Source organism: Peromyscus maniculatus, chromosome 3, assembly GCF_049852395.1.
Source record: "Peromyscus maniculatus bairdii isolate BWxNUB_F1_BW_parent chromosome 3, HU_Pman_BW_mat_3.1, whole genome shotgun sequence".
In the NCBI taxonomy this organism is placed as follows: Eukaryota; Metazoa; Chordata; class Mammalia; order Rodentia; family Cricetidae; genus Peromyscus; species Peromyscus maniculatus.
The window spans coordinates 108,152,091-108,166,463 of record NC_134854.1 but is presented as its reverse complement, the minus strand read 5'-3'; the positions used below and the strand labels follow the sequence as shown (position 1 = coordinate 108,166,463).

The 14,373-nt window shown below is 39.5% G+C and overlaps 1 protein-coding gene across 2 annotated transcripts in view; it reads right to left on the bottom strand.

Moving 5' to 3' along the window:
• The window catches only part of Aplf (aprataxin and PNKP like factor), a 48,646-nt gene extending 34,718 nt beyond the window's left edge, over window positions 1-13,928 (bottom strand). Inside the window, exons 1-2 of one of the 2 annotated variants that reach the window (XM_016003053.3) lie at window positions 13,594-13,928; window positions 9,206-9,277 (exon numbers count right to left, since the gene is read on the bottom strand). In XM_016003053.3, the coding sequence (XP_015858539.1) occupies window positions 9,206-9,277; window positions 13,594-13,740 (219 nt within the window). In that variant the 5' untranslated portion in view covers window positions 13,741-13,928. The remainder of the gene's footprint in view (window positions 1-9,205; window positions 9,278-13,593) is intronic. The other variant, XM_042273573.2, reaches the window with a different exon arrangement.
• Window positions 13,929-14,373: the final 445 nt, after the last annotated feature.

Below are 14,373 nucleotides of genomic sequence, written 5' to 3'. Positions count from 1 at the left end.
ATATATCAAAGACAAAACTATTGGTGCATTAATTATTTTAGATTATATTTTTCCACTGACTGCCTCCATATTAGCAGAGATAATTAGTTTCCTCAAAAGGAATTTTTAAAATACCTACTGAAAGGCACTTCAAAATTTGCAAATATGAGCTGGTCAGCAGTCTTAGCAGGTAAGGGTGCCTGCCACCACATTTAAAGATATAACTTGATCCCCAGGACCCAATGGAGAAAGGAGAGAACCAACTTCAGCAAGTTGTCCTCTGCTCTCTATACACATGCCTCCCCAAACACAAAATGTAATAAAAAAAAAAAAACCTTAAATGTAATCAAGGTAAAATTGGCTATTTCTGTAAGTCAAATAGCCAATTTTTTATTTTACTATTAGGTTTTTGAAATAAAGAAGCCTTACTACATGATAATGCAATCTACAGTAATGCAAACAAATCAATAGATTCTGAACAACTCTCCCTGTGACCTCTTCCTCTATTACATTATGCTAAATTACTTTTTCCTGGAGAAATCAACCAGTTCCCTAGCATACCAACTTAATCACTCAGCATTTTTTATTGACCAGCCATTTATGTGTGTGTGTGTGTGTGAGTGTGTGTGTGTGTGTGTGTGTGTGTGTGTGTGTGTAGTTGTACATATACATATGACTGTCTGAGATGGAGACTATCATTATTTATGCAATAAATATCCCAAGGAATTAAGAAAGCTTGGTTTAAAACATCATATCCTCAGGCAGTTATTAAATCTACCCACAAAAAAAGTGAATTAATGGTCCTTGGTAATCTTTTTCTTAAGCTATTTAGACAGTGGACTCCAGGATAAACATGATACTCCAAGGACATATACTGATCAATCCTTAAGTTAAGCCTAAATACATATTATTTACTGTTAACATATATATGAAATTATATACAATCAAAGTTTCTAACAAAATTTTTTATTGATTCTTTGGGAATTTCACATCATGCACCCCAATCCCACTTATTTCCCAGTTATTTCATATCTGCCCTCTGCCCTTGTAACCTTCCCACCAAAATAAAATAAAAAACATCTCACCAACCCCTCTGGGCACAACCTGCTCCTCTGGGCACAGCCTTCTCTCACTCACTCCCATCACAGCTGTCACGTCTCCAGTTCCACTGGACATGTACCATTCTGTCTTTCCCCTCCCCATCACATATTCATTAGTCGTAGTGGCACTGGAAGCTGCAATGTGTCACGTAGTATACCTTTTCACCCAAACAGCTTTACTTGCAAATGTTCATTGTAATGAGTCATTGGTCTGGTTCAAGGCCTCTGGCTTCTGCTACACCATCAATACTGGACCCTTGCTGGAAGTCACAGAAATATGAAGTAGGAATTCAGCTGACTATGGCAAAAGCTAATACCTGGAAGAAGCCAAGGGCCTTCCAGGGGATAAAGCCAGGGCTTAAGAAGACTTGGTGATATTGGCTTTTGAATATCAGCTGTTTCCTGCTATGAATTTCTCATGTGCTATTGTAGCTTTTCCATTCCTAGAACAGTGTGTTTGAGCATCCACTGGGCACAATTAAAGTATTTGGACACATCTCCCAACGTGCTAAAGCAGCAACGCAGCCAGACCCCCAGTTTCAGACCCTTCTGTAACTTTCGTCATTAGCAACATCCAGCCAGGACCTTCTCTGGATGAAAGTATCTTATCTGAGATACTCCCCAGACTTTCTAAGAACAGATGTAAGCATCCAGACTATCTGTTTGAGAAGGCCTGGCAGATGTGCTAATTAAGCTTATTTAACCTTCCCCTTTCCAAAGTCTTATCTCTAGTTTTAGATCTACCTTTAACAATTAACTTAGAACTAAAGGGTTTCTACTTACAGGTATATCAAGCTGTGACACAGGTTACCTAGCTACATTTTCCCCACCCTGCCAGAAAACATCGGCAGCCGAGACAGCTTGGACAGTAAGGAACCAAAGGAAAAAAGGCGGCAGTTTTATTTTCACCCATGACTTAGTGACTTATAGATCCTTAACATTTTAACTAACTACTTCTAAGAACATAGTTTGAGCACCTAAAATCCCCTTTGCTTAGATATTAACCGAATTTAGCCCTTAGTTGATTAATTTCCCCATTAGTCACTTCCCTTTTGGGTTGCAGCTGATGGCTGACAGCTACTGCTCTTTTGTGTGGATCTTAATGCCCCTTCTTTTGATCCTGAGGGAATTCAAGTCTGGTGACCTTGCCTTAGCCAGAACATTGTTATTGCACAGGTATAACTGTAAACCTCAGAGACTTGAGGAGAACTAGGTTGGAAGCCTAGAAGAGAGAACTAGAAGAATGAGATGGAAGATGAGGAAGAGCCAGGTAGGGAAGAACAAAATGAGGAAGAACTAGATGAGAAAGAAGATGGGAAAGGAGCTAAGAAGGGAAAGAACTAGATGGATGAGAACCTAGATGGAGTGGAACAAGATGAAGGAATTAAGATAGCACTTAGAGGGAACAGCAGAAAAATGTAGAGAGAAATCAGGCAAGAAAGGAGCTGAGTAAGAGAGCAAAATAGAAGCTGTGTAGAGAGAGAACTGCCTTAGAAGAATAAAGTGAATGGACAGTGGCACAGATGTCATAGGAGTAACCAACCACTTTTTAAAATTGGACTTAAGGCCCAGCCCACTCCATGAGATGAAGCCCATACCTGACACTGCTAAAGTAGACAAGAACCTAAGATTAAATAGATCATGGGCCTAAGTGAACACCTACTACTATTATTCTGCTAAAACAGTGGTTTTCAACTTGTGGATTGTGACCCCTTTGGGGGTTGCCTAACAGATATCCTGCAAATCAGATATTTACATTATGATTCATAACAGTAGCAAAATTACAGTTATAAAGTAGCAACAAAATAATTTTATGACTGGGAGTCACCACAACATGAGAAACTGTATTAAAGAGTCGCAGCAATAGGAAGGTTGAGTATCATTGTGCTAAAGAAACATAACGATAAAATGACTCCTAATGACATTGCTATAGCCATAGAGTGGAGCATCACTCAACCCTCATTGGAGAAGCTTCTTTGAAATAGACAGTCATTAACAAAGAGATCCACAGCTGGACAATATGGAAAAGTGGGAGACGTTGGACACTCAGCCCTAAATGGATGTCCTTATCAACCCCCCACCCTCATGGCTTTATGCAGAAGAGGAGTGGAAAAGATCTAAGAGCCACAGGCATCTCCTGCCCCATACACAATACCATCTCTGTCCTAAATCAAACTTACATATATAGGAATCTAAGGTTGTTCCTAATCTAAAATTTCATTCAACTTAATCACTAAAACTCCTTAAGGTAAATCAGCAGTTTTAACACACACAAAAAAAATTTTTTAAGAAAAATACTCAATAGTTAAAAAATTATGAATCATAAATAATAAAATAGAGAAAAATTACTCCAAATAGTTAAAAGATCTCTGATTCTAATTCCCGTTCAAAAGTTGCTAACTATATGGGCTGGAGAGATGGCTCAGCGGTTAAGAGTACTGACTGCTCTTCCAAAGGTCCTGAGTTCAATACCCAGCAACCACATGGTGGCTTATAACCATCCGTAATGAGATCTGGTGCCCTCTTGTGGCCTGCAGCCATATATGCAGGCAGAATACTGTGTACATAATAAATAAATAAATCTTGGCCGGGCGGTGGTGGCGCACGCCTTTAATCCCAGCACTCGGGAGGCAGAGCCAGGCGGATCTCTGTGAGTTCAAGGCCAGCCTGGACTACCAAGTGAGTCCCAGGAGAGGCGCAAAGCTACACAAAGAAACCCTGTCTCAAAAAACCAAAAAAAAAAAAAAAAAAGTTGCTAACTATATAAATCATGCCTTTTCTAGAACCTTGACACTGTAAGTTGTTAAATACAATAACAAATTTCCAAAAGCCATACCAAGAAAAGAGTAAAAATATATTTTCCAGATTAACATTCCTCCAATCTCAGAAACAAACTATAAAATAAAGAATGCTTCTGAGGAAAATATTGAAAGGTATTATCAAGAACAGTCACTGACCATTCAGGTTGTATATAATCAGGACACAACAGCTATTGATCTTTCAAAGGTACCAACAGCCCTACCTTTAAAATGGTTAACTGACAACCCTGTCTGGGTGGCAAGATGGCCTTTGACATCAGAAAAATTATAGGTACAAGAACAGCTGGTACAGATGCAGCTAAATGTTCCACATATTGAAGAATTGGCCAGTCCTTGAAATTCTCATATATATAATGACATATATATATATATGTGTGTGTGTGTGTGTGTGTGTGTGTGTGTGTGTGTCATTAAAAAGAAATCTAGAAAATGGAGAATGGTAACAGATTTGATAGCTATTAACAAGGTGATCCAGCCAATGGGTTCTTTATAATCTGGAATTCCCTTGTCTTCTTTATTACCTAAATTAGGTCTATTATAGTGACTGATTTCAATGACTGCTTTTTTTTTTTTTTTTTACTATATCTTTACAAGAACAGGATAGAGAAAAATTTGCCTTCACACTGCCTACTTATAATAATTCTCAGCCTGTTAAAAGATATCAGTGAAAAATTCTTCCACAGGAGATGTTAAACAGCCCCACCTTGTATCAATATTTTGTACAACAGACTTTAGAATTAATAAACAATTTCCTCAACCTATAATTTAACATTATATGGATGATATCTTACTGGCTGATTCAGATACATATACTTTAGGTAAAGTGTTTGATGAAGTAAAGAGAATTTTGCCTTGTTGGGGATTACAAATTACTTCTGAAGAAATACAACGAGGGGATTCTATTAATTACCTAGGATATAAGATAGGTTTACAGAAAATTCAACCACAGAAAGTAAAAATCAGGAGAAAACAATTACGAACTTTTAATGATTTTCAAAAACTGCTGGAAGATATTAACTGGCTACAGCCCACAATTGTATAAATAACTCAAGAACTAAGTAACTTATTTTAAACCTTACAAGGTGATAAGGACCCAAACAGTTCAAGAAAACTATCAACTAAGGATGAGAGAGAATTGGCTTTGGTAGAAAAGAAACTACAGGATGCACATGTGGATTGTTTGGATCCAGAGCTTGATAGTATTCTGGTTATTTTACCTTCTATGCATTCTCCCACAGGAATTCTTATGCAGAGAGAAGATGATATATTAAAATGGATATTTTTAGTATACAAACAGAGTAAAAAATTAAAGACCTATGTAGAAAGGGTTTCAGAATTGATTCTGAGAGGAAAATTGAAACTCCATCAATTAACAGGATTATACCAGATAGAATCGTGGTACCTTTTTACTAATGCTCAAATTTCCTCATTATGGGCAAAAAATGAACATTGGCAAAGAGTTTGAAGTAATTTGGGGGGAAAGATTAGCAACAAATATCCCAAAAGCAAAAGACTTCAGTTTGTAAAGAGAACTAATTGGATTCTTCCTAACATTGTATGAGGAACACCACTTTCTGAAGCCCTTACATTTAATACTAATGCAAATAAATCAGGAAAGGCAGGTTATAAGTCAGGAAAAATAAGTAACGTGGCTCAATGCCCTTATGATTCTGTTCAAACATCAGAATTATATAATATTCTTATGGTATTATTAGACTTTTCCAGAACCTCTTAACATAGCTACTGACTCAATGTGTAAAAAGAGTTGTTTTACATATTGAAACCACTGAATTTATTCCAGATGATTCACAATTAACTCTGTTATTTGCAAACTACAACAAGTAATTGGAAATAGAAATGATTCCTTGTATATAATACATATCATCTCCTATACAGGTCTACCAGGCCCTCCAGCACAAGTAATGATTAAATTGATTAGCTACTGGTAGGAAATGTGCTAGAAGTCTCAGAATTTCATAAGAAAAACCATGTTAATAGCAAAGGTTTGAAGAAATATTTTTCTACTTGGCAACAAGCCAAGGAAATTATAAAAAAATGTCCTGGTTGTTCTTTGTATAACCAAACTCCATTACCAAACCCAAAAGGTACTCAAAGAAATGAAATTTGGCAAATGGATGCGGTTCATTTTGCAGAGTTTGGAAAATTAAAGTATGTATACCATACCATAGATACATATTCAGGATTTCAATGAGCAACCGCTTTGAGTTCTGAAAAGGCTGATTCTATAATTACATATCAGAAAAGAAACTTATAAAAGAGATGTAAAATTTATAAGGTTGAGAGACATAAAAGTTTAAGTTGTTTATCTAAGAAAATGTTTCAAGGTCTAAAAAGGTATTTTTAGGATGATAATACAAGTTATGATAGAAAGTGGTTTAGGTATAAAACTTTGGACTCATCAAGATTGGATAGATAATAGAGTAATTTTTCCAAACTTGCCAAATATGAATAGATTGGAAATTGTAAATGTAATTCTTACCTGATAATTGTTTTTATAGGTATATAGTTTTACTATGTTAAAGTTAAAACCTTCCCTTTTTATTTAGACAAAAAGGGGGAAATTTAGGTGAAGCATTTACCTAAATTCTTCTATTATTAATAAAAAGTCAGGAATCAGATACTGGGGTACAAACCTGATAGATCAAGAAAGCAGCCACAAAACCTCTAGCTGACCCTCTCTCTCCACCTTCCCAAATCAAAAGGGCCATGAATCTCTTCAAGCTTTTCCCTGTCTCTTCCTGTGCCTCTCTATCTGGGCCCTCAAAAATCTCTATGGCTAATTGCAGTCAGCTAGTTGTGGACTCTGCCCCTTGATTCAAGGTTTAACCTTATTAACAGTCTCAGAGTGTCACAGTGCATTCAAATATCCCATAACATACATATGTTGTAAAAATCATATTGGTTTATTTCTCTGCACATGATACTATCAGTAGGATTTGAATATTAACAATACAATCTAGAAAAGTCTAAGAGTTAATTAAAAAAAAAGAAATCTAATCATCAAGACAACTCAAAGGATCTAGCAATCCAAAACTAAAGTATAGTGTGCATTCCTCCTGTCATGTCCCTGGATTACAGGATAACAGATCGAAACCTTGCAGAATGTTGAGTGTTGTCACATAGCTTTCACTTGGGGCCAGATATGTCATCATCCACCCTTCCTTTTCTGAATGAAGTAAGTCTAAACAACATTCTGCAGAAACAGGAATCAAAATAACCCTGGCTCCTTCCCTAAAGATGCTTCAGTAACAACAAACTTTTTTATTTTGAGCCATGGTAGTTCATTAGAAGGGTATTAGAAATTGGGCATTAAAAAACAAGTACTTTTACAAAAACCCGCAATATACCCACTTCCAGAAATTCCATATTATACTTCTCATCACAGTACTGACTCATACATTCAACTGTACTAAGAACCTGATGCAGTCTAGGCATTACAGTAAATACCAAAGACACAAAGTAGTCCAACTCCCCATAGTCAGTGAGCTTAAGTGATCTCACCTAGGGCTGGAGAGATGGCTCAGCCATTAAAGGCTAGGCTCACAACCAAAAATATAAATGATCTCAACTAAGGAAAATAAGAAAGTGAAGATCCAGAGATGCACTACTGCTGAGCTCCAGGGGTGCTGACTATGACACTGACACATTGTCAAGGCACTCAGCACAACATGAGAACAGCATACAAAGCTTTAAAATGTTATTTATTCAGGGTTGAGGTGGAGTAAATTCAGTTCTACTTAAAAGTTTCCCAAGTACTTAATTTAAAAGGCTATCATTGAAACATCAGTTCAAGTAATGACTTATACAACAGACAGTAATACAGAAACCACAGGGCGAGGGTATATACAGCTCAGAAGTAGAGCACAAGCAAGGATGGACGTAAAAATATAAATTGGCTTAAATGTCATAAATCAGCGGATTTAGTTCCATAATATTTATTTTACCACAAATAAAATACTCCAAAGTGAATCCTCATACACACAACCCATTCTCCTATAGAAGGAGTTTGCAACTGAAAGAGAATAGTTACATAGTCTCAGGATCACCCCTGCAAAACACTGATGCTCAGGCTATGGAGCAGAGGATTAAAAGTCCAGCCTACAGAAAATGCTTTAAGTGAAAATTACCTATAAAACAATGAAACAGAATACATTCTACAATTTACAAATATTCACTTCTATACAAAGAACCACAGAAAAGTGTTGATAAAAATCCTCTAACACTGAAGTGAATTTACTTACTACCTCATTTGTTCCCATAAAACCACACATTACATAGTTACAGGCATTCTTTGGTTTGGGGGTGAGGAACTCTGCACGTGTCCCTTGGAGGCAGGAGGAGGATCTCAGGTGTCCTGTCACTTTCTTCTCTATTCTCTTGAGACAGAGTCTCTCACTGAACCTAGAACTCACCATTTTTTAGCTAGGCCAGCTGGCCAGCAAGCTGCAGGTAAACTCTCAGCTCCCTTTACCACTATGGTTACACACACACACATGATATCTTAGTTAGGGTTTCTACTGCTGTGAAGAGACATGCCATTCAGATATCTCTAGCTTCTCTGTCTGAGAGGAAGTGAAAGCTTGGAGTTTCCTCCACTATCTATCGGCTGACCGTTTGCTTCATCTTTTATTTTAGTGTCCTCATCTATGACAAGTGATCTTGCAGTGAACCCTTATAAAGGAAAGCATTTAATTGGGGTTGGCTTACAGGTTCCATTATCATCATGGCAGGGAGCATGGCAGTGTGCAGGCAGATATGGTGCTTGAGAAAAAGTTGCTACATGTTGATATGCAGGCAACAGGAAGTAGACTGAGACACTGGATAGTATCTTGAGCATATGTGAGAGCTCAAAGCCTGCCTCTACAGTGACACACTTCCTCTAACAAGGGCACATCTCCTAATGCCACTCCTTTAGGAGCCTTTTTCTTTCAAACTACCACACATAGCTTTTCACATGTGCACTAGGGATGAGAGCTCAGGTTCTTACAGAGGAAGTGTTCTTCCTTACCCATGTTACAGGTATTTTTGGGAATTACTTGGCTAATCTAGTAATGAACAAAATTACAGTTTACACACAGGCAATCATTTTCCATTAAAACTAACCATTCAAATTCAGCTCTGTACTATGAGAAATACAGTTTACTATTTAGAAATTTACCTTGCAAGTATGAGACAAATAGGTTCTGATATAAATTCCCTATTTCCAAACCTTAGAATAAACAGGCATCTCTAATCAGATGGTAGAAGGGCAAGAGGCAAAGGGTTAAAATGAATCAATATACTCACTGGTTTGATTCGAAGCTGACTACCCACCACCTCTAGAATGGCATGTCTTCTGGATACTCTTTTGTCTGTTATCTACAAGGGGGAAACATGTCAAATTTAGCTACCTCCTTAAAAGATAAACAAAACCCTTAGCAACAGCTATGAAATTAGTAGCTAGACATTAAATATATTATTAACTCAATAACTACATGTCAAACAACTGCCCTCATTTAACAGATAACGAAACAATGAAGAGAAGAGGGGACTTTCCAAAGTCATGAAAGAGTAAATGACTACCTGGGAGCTACATATCCCCAAACATCCCAATTCCCACAATAAAACCTAGAGAGGATTTTTTCCAGTAAAATCTACCAAGTAAGAAAATATTCAGGATGTGCTGGTTAGGGAACATTTCAAATATAAAAATTCAGCCTGTCCTAAATGTTAAGTGGTAAATGAGAAGGGTGTGACCACAAGGTTAGACAGACGCACATCCAACAACCCCATCCCTGTTCTGGGGCCGCGTGTGGTAGTTTTTAAAAAAGAAGAAGGAGGCAGGAGGGAAACAGCCCAAGTCAAACACTTATGGTGAAGAAAAGATCAACATCTATGTCTTCAATATAATTACTTCTTGCTTTGAGTCAGCAATGGTCAATTTACACTCACAACTATTAACCCACACCAAAGTTCAAAACTGCTGCTGTTTTAAATGCTGAAATGATCATCCTTCCCACCTCACTGTAAATGTAGTAGTTGAGAATAACTTTTTTATCCCTGACTGATACATGATAAAAAAAAAATCTTAAGCAACAACTATATGACATTATGACCATATGACCAGTCTAATGATTAGTTTACTTACTATCAAATACATGAAGCCTAGCATTGTATACAGCAGGACCAACAGTATCTCTCAAAGCAGGCTATAGCAATATATAGCTAAAATTAAAACCCATTAAGGCTGCAAAAACATTGAAACTGTCATCAATCAGTATTCATTTTTCAAAATCCTGTAGTGCTTCCACACTTAATGACTTTAAACGTACAGGGCCAAAACAACGTGAGGATCACAAAAAGTAATTAGTTCAAAAAAACCAGTTAATTTAAAACATAATAATTTCTAGGAAAAATATCTTCAAAGCCTCGTTTAAAATATGGCTATTTCAAAGAAGTAAGTATCCTAACTTAAAAAAACATCAAAGTTTAGAGACTCTGTCATTGTTTTGTGACGTGTCCCTGAGTGGGCAGAATCAGCAGCAGTGACTAACGACTCACCTTATCATTTACTTAAGCTCCATGCTGAGCTACATACTGGGACTTACCATAATGCTACTGCAGCTATTATGCACTTTACAAATCCGGATACTGAAAGCCCAGAGGATTGAGATAACTTAGGTAGTCACTCACAGACTACACAGTGTTCAAAATCCTTACTCTTACTAATAAAAACAAATGATATAGAAAACATTTACATATGACTATACCTAAATAAAACCATTCAGAAGCAATAACAGAAATACAAATTACTCTGCGGCTCAGAGTACGAAGTTCCTATTTTTATTTTGAGTATCGAGATCTCATTGTTACTTCACCACAAATGGATTCTCTGTCAGAGGAATGTCGTGATAAAACCACAATATACAAAGAAGGTTCCTCTAATAGTCCACCTTAGTTTTCTTTCCTTTTTATACTATCCAATCCCAATCTATCTTTTTTTAACAGACTTAACACTAGGAAGAAAGGGATATTTTGAATAATACAAAAGTATAGTGTGACCTCTAGTGGGTACTCGGTTTATTTCATTACTAACATCTCTTGACAAAAAAAAAAAAAAAAAGTGTTTTTGCTGGGTACAGGGCTACATGCCCATAACCCCAGCTCTTGGGAGTGAGGCAGGAAAATTGCAAGTTCAAGAGCAGCTTGGGCTATGTAGTGAGAGAGACCCTGTCTTTAAAAACAAATACATTTGAAATAACCTAAATTCTAACACACCAACACATTCTCCAAGAAGCCAAAGAGAGCAACACCTAGAGCAAACCATATCAGTGTCTAAAATACAACCAGGAAACAGAGATTACAAAACACTTCAGCTAGGGGCTGGAGAGATGGCTCAGAGGTTAAGAGCATTGGCTGCTCTTCCAGAGGTCCTGAGTTCAATTCCCAGCATCCACATGGTGGCTCACAACCATCTGTAATGAGATCCAGTGCCCTCTTCTGGCCTGCAGGCATACATATGGACAGAACACTGTATACATAATAAATAAATAAAAAGAAATGCTTTAAAAAAAAAAAAAAAAAAAACAAAACACTGCAGCTAACATGCTCCAGAAAGACAGAAACAGCAATCTGACAGTCTGTGTGGGAGCAGGAAAGGCATGTGGTAACGGGAAAGGGGAGGAAGGAAACAGGAAAGCAGGTCAGTGAGAATACAGAAAATAGCACTCGGGTGGGAGATGACGGCAGTCCATCTTTCCAGAAGAAAAGGAACCCAAAAAAGATGCTCAAAGAGGAAAGTCTAACTTCTGACCAGATAAAACTGGCTGCTGAGTCTCTAGCCTTTGCTATTGCTAAAAACCAGCCATCAGGTAGGCTCATCTCTTATTAGCAGGGCTAAGAAACCATGGCAGGATCTACAACCCTGTTTTTATAAAACAGAGGCCCAAATCCACCCCTGTCCTCACCAAATCCATAGTAGTCTGTACTGGCGGCAGGATTTCTTGCCCCTCTGAAGCAAGCTACAGCAGGAGAGTCTCCACATCTGACTACCAAAGGAAGAAGCACATGCTGCGGGTTTAGCCTCATTCAAAAGAAGCACGTTCCTAGGAAACTCTCCCCAACCTGTGTGCCCTCCAACAAACTAAGGCAAACTACACAGTATTCCGTAAAGATGTGCACAAGCACCCTGGGGAAGAGGTAGGCAGCGTGTGAACTTCTGCTTCGTCCATGCTGTGCCATGCACACCTGTTTCTTCTCTCACACACGCCCCTGGAGCCAGCATACAAAGGGCAACCTCAAGCACCACTTTTCCTATTTCCAAAACAGCCTTAAAGCTACGACTAACGGTTCCACACGGACGCTGGAAACTAGCCAGCTGACTACACTCCTTATACCCTGGGATGAGCTGACCCGGGTCTGCTCCACTAACCCAAGACAAAACACCTCCAGGTCGGGGACCCTGTATGCCTCCTTCATCTCTGTATGCCTACAGTGCTATTGTAAGCAAACGGTGTGCGCAGAGTGGACACTAGAGGAGATCTGGGCGGGGGGTGGGGGTGGGGTAGGGTGGGGGATGGTTACAGATATAATTAGGGGAATAGATATAAACATAGCCAACCAAAAAGATCATAAACTTACTTAGAACACTGAGGGTTTTTTGGTGTGTGATTTTTAAGATTTTATTTTTTATTATATAGGTCAGGGTATGCATGTGTGTGGAGTGCCAGGAGAGGCAGAATTACAGGTGGTTGTGAACGGCCCAATATAGGTGCTGGGAACTGAACTCAGTCCTCTGCAAGAAGCCACAGGTTCTTAACTGCTACCCTTCTCTCCAGCCCCTTGTGATATTCTTACTCGATTTCCAGGGTCTCTAGAGCGGCCTTTGTAAATGGTATGTCTTGTGGCAATGCCAAATGGCGGATACTACCGAATACAATTTCATAGTGTAATCTGCAAAAGTTCTGGTTCCTAATCTTCCCAAAGAGGAGAAAGAATATATAGCTTAGTGGCCATTTGTATTCGTATCATCTTTTAATGACCAGTTTATAGCTCAACTTTCTCATCTGAACGAGGCTAATAAAAAGCACCTGACTTTAAAGTTTTGAAAGGGTTAACAGACCATCTCTTTAGACCAATGACTGGCTCATTACCCAGACTACTTAAGGGTTAATTACTGATATTACTGAAAGGACTACTACTATTATGGTAAAGTCCACCAGCCCTGCAGACGAGGCCAGGGGATAAGAAATTAGCCTAGGGGAGTTCACTGGGTTAGCCAACCTTTTCTGTAATGGGCCACACAGTACTGTAAATATTGTAAGTTTTGAGGTCAACACGCAATACGTTAACCCTTAGAGTAACTAAACTACTGGCCCTTAAAAGCTAATAGGGTTTTTGTTTGTTTATCTGGGTCTGTTTACATTTTACATCTTATAACCAAACTTAGTTAGCTCAACCTGGATTTGACCCTAGTTTGTCAGCTGGAGAGGATGATAATGTTAACACATTCAGTACTTTTTACAGATACCAAAAAGAAATGTCTGTGCGTTGACTAACGCTGACTGAAAACGTACTGCCCTCAAACTAAAATCTTGACAGGCGGAGCCAAGCCGTGGAGTTCCCTAGGACGGGAGATAGAGCCTCAGCCGCGCAAACTCCGGCTGCCCGAGCCCGGGGGCACCACCCACACTTACTCCCAGCAGAGGCCCGCGGCCTATCACCGTCTGCCCCGGCCCCACGGGCACCCGGGGACCGCCATCCAGAGGCTGCAGAAAGAAGTCCAAAGACATGGAGATGAGAGCAGGTTTCTTCGCCAGGAGATGCCTCGCAGCCACCACCATGAGACACACGGGCTATGTCCCGGAGGGGTGTGAGACCTGAGGCTCCTCTACTGGTGAGCGAGCCTCCTCCCTTTCCGGAATCACCACGCCACGCAAGCCAGTGACTCAAGCCGGGACTCCCCGTTAGCTCACCGCCAAACTACTACTTAAAAGCTGGAGCTCACACAGCCCTCCCTCCCACGGAACTCGTGGAACGCTGGGACTTGTAGTCCTTGACCCCCTCCCTTCCGCTCCTTTCTGGAGAGCAGGCCTCACAGAAAAACTACCAATCCCAGAAGGCAATAAGCGCATCTCCGCGCCTGTGCAGATTCAAGTTGCGGGGGTGGGGCGGGGAGGGGGGCGGAACCCGCTAGAGTAGTCCTGACGTCAAGGTTCGTGGAGAGTTTTTACCTGAGTGTTTAAACAGCCACAGCGCTGGCCTGGTGGCCCTGTGACCTCCCGACAGGAGGACGTTCTTTTCCTTTCTGTAAGGAGGAGGCTTGGGCTAGAATAAGGCCTCAGTGGCAGGAGTGCCTTCCCTACCGCAAGGAGGATGCCTGGACTTAGATTTTTAGGGTTCAGCCTCAGGAGGGTTTTGTCTTTGCTGTGCAGGAGTCCCATGATGAGTCAGGGATCTGCGGCCAGTGGGCCTTC